We start from the raw sequence: 4,311 nt of genomic DNA, 5'->3' as shown, positions 1-4,311 counted from the left end.
AGAAAGTAAAAGTTTCATGGCTCTAGACAGTACAATGTAAAATTTATGCTCATTTAAATTCAATGTCACACGATGTTATTGCTCGATTGTTGCACTTGGGCCATTTTTGGGGCAAACTATCTTACTAACTACTGTATTAGTTAGTAAGATAAAAGACTGTATCCCTTAACAAACTGCATGAATTAAATAAGTGTACAAATATGTACTAGAATATAAGGTTACATGGTTCTGAACTGTACACTGTTAATGTTATACACATTTTAAATATCAAAATAGTCGCACAATGTTATAGTGCAATTTTGCGCTTGGGCCATTTTTGGGGCAAAATATCTTACTAATTAAACAATGCATCCCTTTAACAAACTGCATAACTGCAATCAGCACAAAAAGTTGTCTTAGAATGAAAGGTTTCATGCCTCTAAACCGTTTACAGATAATATTATGCTCATTTCAAATCAACAATCGTAACACAATTTTATTGCACAATTCTTGCACTTGGGCCATTTTTGGGGCATAATATCCTACTAATTAAACAATTTATCCCTTTAACAGACTGCATAACTGAAATCAGCACAAAAAGTTGTCCTAGAATGAAAGGTTTCACGGCTCTAGACAGTACACGGATAATATTATGCTCATTTGAAATCAACGTCTCTTATACATTGCGCAATTCTTGCACTTGGGCCATTTTTGGGGGGACATATCTTACTAATGAAACACTATATCCCTTAACGAACTGCATAACTGAAATAAGCACATAAAGTTGTACTAGAATGAAAGGTTTCACGGCTCTAGACAGTACACGGATAATATTAGGCTCATTTGAAATCAACATGCAGTAAATACAATTTTATTGCGCAATTCTTGCACTTGGGCCATTTTTGGGGGGACATATCTTACTAATGAAACACTCTATCCCTTAACGAACTGCATAACTGAAATAAGCACATAAAGTTGTTTTAGAATTATAAGTTTCAAGGGTCTAGGCAGATTATTTTTAATATTATCGTTATTCAAAAATTTATTTTATCACATTTACGCACTGATACTGTCACAAATTGAAAAATATACCCCTTTTTCAAATCGCTTTTTAAACACAAAGGGATAAAGACACCAAGCTGATATTTGGAACATCTGATCATCATATGTAAATTAATTAATGGTGCAAGTTTTAACAACAAGCGTACTGGCCCACAGGGTCAAAGGTCACCATGAAAATGAGGCATTTTTGTGCATTTTTTGTCACGAATGACCTTTTGACCTACGATTACCCCCTAAAATGATAAGTTAAAAATCCGGAATTTTTTGTGGTGAAACATTTCCAACTATATATTAATAATTTGTTGCATAAGACCCGTTTAATAACTGATTTGACTCACTGTTTTTTTTTTTTTTTTATTGATTAAATGTGTTCGTAATCCTGTGCACCCTGACCAATACGTTATTTTCCTTTAGGGCTGAACCTTACAGACATGATAACAATATTATGATAGAGAAATTGCGTAATGACATAATAATCTGTCTCTTATACACATCTAGATGTGTATAAGAGACAGGTATAACATACTGTATCTCTTAATAAACACCACAGTACGTAACGAAGAGCTGTGCTTAACGAAAAAACTCATGTCTAATGTGGCATTTACTCAAAAGAGGAGGCACTTGTTGGAATAATATATGTCTGACAGAATTCTTAGGCTTTGACAATGCTCCTTTAAGTAGGTCAAATCAAGAAGTTAACTAGGAGGAATATAAAAGCTGATGGTTGTCTTAATATTGGAACTTGTAATGTGTTGTTTTCAGACTTGATTTAACCTAAATGGATGTCGTGCTTCAGAGAAGATGCACTAACACAATTTATATTTTTTTAGTAAAAAGTTATGAAGTATTCATAGTACATATGTTGGAATCATTATTTCATGTTATTTATTACTGTATTATGTTATTATTGCTATTATTATTTATTTTTTATTCAAATATGTAATTTGCAATAAATAGCAGATAGCTATTTTGATTGTATTACAATAAATAGATGAAAATATAATTTGATAAAACAAGACATTAATATTGATTGTTATGTACAGTAGATACAGTACTAATGCAATGATATAATAATAAAAATATTTTTGCCCGTTATATTGCCTTCATTTTCCAAATTTCCTAACATTATATTGTTACCATTTATCTTTTGATAAATAAATATTACTTTGCTTTGATTTTGAAATCAAATGTATATTATGTATGTATTCACACAGAATCATCAAGACCATAATGAATAACATATGTAATCAATTATTTCACAATTTTAATTTACTTGTTTTATGTTTTTTCAGTTAGCACACAAATTTGGAGAATTAGAATCAAGATGTGTATAAGAGACAGCTGTTAAACTCACCATCACAATAAACATTTGAAGCAATCAAATACCCTTAACAACTGCTGTACTAATGTACTACTACTAGGCCCAGGCCTAGCTTCCGACGTTTCTGTCGACTCTTGATAATACTATTACTAACACCATCCCGACGTTCATTTATGTATAATCTTCTTCCACCATTACTAATTAACATTGATAACAAGGGTAATTCATGCATCATTGAGAAAAACTAGGCCTATCTATTTCTAGTGGATCGGAATCGCTACAGAAAGAAGAAAATTCAAAGGAACCCTGCGAAACACAGTAGACTGTTGTTGTGTTGGAATTCCTGTGCATGCGCAAATCCATCCATGCTATATCTCGGAAGCTTTACCAGCCTCAGCGAGGCTGGTAAAGATTACCGAGACGTTCCAAGATTTTACAAGGATATTACATGGAGGTACTTTCACACGTGCCGTAAAATGTTACTTTTGGTTACATTTGGTAAGATTTTTGTACGGGTGAATCGGGTATTAGTCTCATTACGAGGCTTAGGGAGTGAAGATATTTCTTTAGTTGTGAGAACAAAAATCCTGTGCTGTTACATGATTTGAATCCAGGAAACTGGGATTGGAAGGCAAGCACCTTTAACCATGGAGCTACAATAAATTAAAGAAATTATTCCCTATGATTATTGTTTCTTACCGCTCTTTCCTCAATTTTGATAGCTTCCGCAGCTGTATTCATGTAAATGCTCGTCTTCTCACCCGCATCATGGATGACACTGTAATTATCGTTAGCATCAAGATCCTGAAGCCACGATCTTAAATTACCCTGATTTTATGTACAAAGGTAAATGTGATTTTGATTAGATTTATTAGTCTTAACATAAAAATGTACAATTTTAACATCACATCGTGCCATTGTGATGTGATACTCAGATGTTTAAATACTCCTACTTCGTTATTTGGGTTGTCAATTATAGTCTGCATAATAATGATACAGAAATAAGGCAAGGGGGTGCACCAAATAAAATGTTGTAGCTTCAGCCCAGAGAAACCCTATCTTTAAATAATATATTCCAGGGTTGCAAGGCTAGATCTGGTATTAAACTTGATGCTAGGGCAATGTATTTGAAGGCTATAGAGGACCTCTGATGTTCGCTGGCATAACAACCACGGAGCTTGTCACAGAGTGATATGAGTTGCAAAAGAGTCTTACCATGTCTTGGTATGGTCTTTTTTCTAGGTTTTGTAAAGGTGGACATTGTGCATACCTAGAAATACAATATAGAAAATGTTATCAATAACAAAATGATTCGCTAATTAAACAATAATTTTATTCATACATGATTTGTATAGACATAGTCAATGGGGACAGGCTATAACATATTACACTTACTTTTCAAAATCTGTGAACAAGTTGACAGCAAACGTATGCTGTTTATCTAACTTATATCCATTGAGGCTCTTGACAGCTTTGGCTGCGTTCATTGGAGATTTGTATTCCAAGAATATGAATCTGAAATTTAATAAAGAAAAGTGTCAATATACTTTGCAATTTATCTTTGTAATGTAATATAATTTACGAAGTGTCTATGCTTACGCCGAGTCGTAAGCATTAATCATAGGCTATGCTTACGCCGATCTATTTGAAGGGCGCCGCATGCTTCGTGAGTACGAAAACGTCCTATTGAGCATGTGCAAATATTTTTTTTTCTGTAGTGCGCACTTGTTGAAGTTTCAAGATGGCAGATGAAGACACTTTGCGTCTCGGTGGCACTTTCACAAGCTATGAAAAATTGTCAGAAGCTGTATCGAATTGGGAGAAAGAAAACCACATAACAATTTATATAAACGATCTTCACGTAGCATCGATTCTGCCAAAAAACGTGCACCTAAAAGAAACTTCAAACCCGAATTAAAATTCTATTCAATCGATTACGCCTGCATACA

General features: G+C 33.6%; 1 protein-coding gene across 1 annotated transcript in view; it reads right to left on the bottom strand.

Annotated features, from left to right (window-relative positions):
- The window catches only part of LOC117119730 (eukaryotic translation initiation factor 3 subunit B-like), a 14,706-nt gene that overhangs the window by 8,596 nt on the left and 1,799 nt on the right, over positions 1 to 4,311 (bottom strand). Inside the window, exons 3-5 of the mRNA XM_033264578.1 lie at positions 3,758 to 3,877; positions 3,578 to 3,632; positions 3,062 to 3,190 (exon numbers count right to left, since the gene is read on the bottom strand). Of these exons, the coding sequence (XP_033120469.1) occupies positions 3,062 to 3,190; positions 3,578 to 3,632; positions 3,758 to 3,877 (304 nt within the window). The remainder of the gene's footprint in view (positions 1 to 3,061; positions 3,191 to 3,577; positions 3,633 to 3,757; positions 3,878 to 4,311) is intronic.

This window comes from Anneissia japonica, unplaced genomic scaffold, assembly GCF_011630105.1.
Source record: "Anneissia japonica isolate Jap-2015-1 unplaced genomic scaffold, ASM1163010v1 scaffold1149_len126086_cov162, whole genome shotgun sequence".
In the NCBI taxonomy this organism is placed as follows: domain Eukaryota; kingdom Metazoa; phylum Echinodermata; class Crinoidea; order Comatulida; family Comatulidae; genus Anneissia; species Anneissia japonica.
This window is presented reverse-complemented; position numbering and strand designations above follow the sequence as displayed.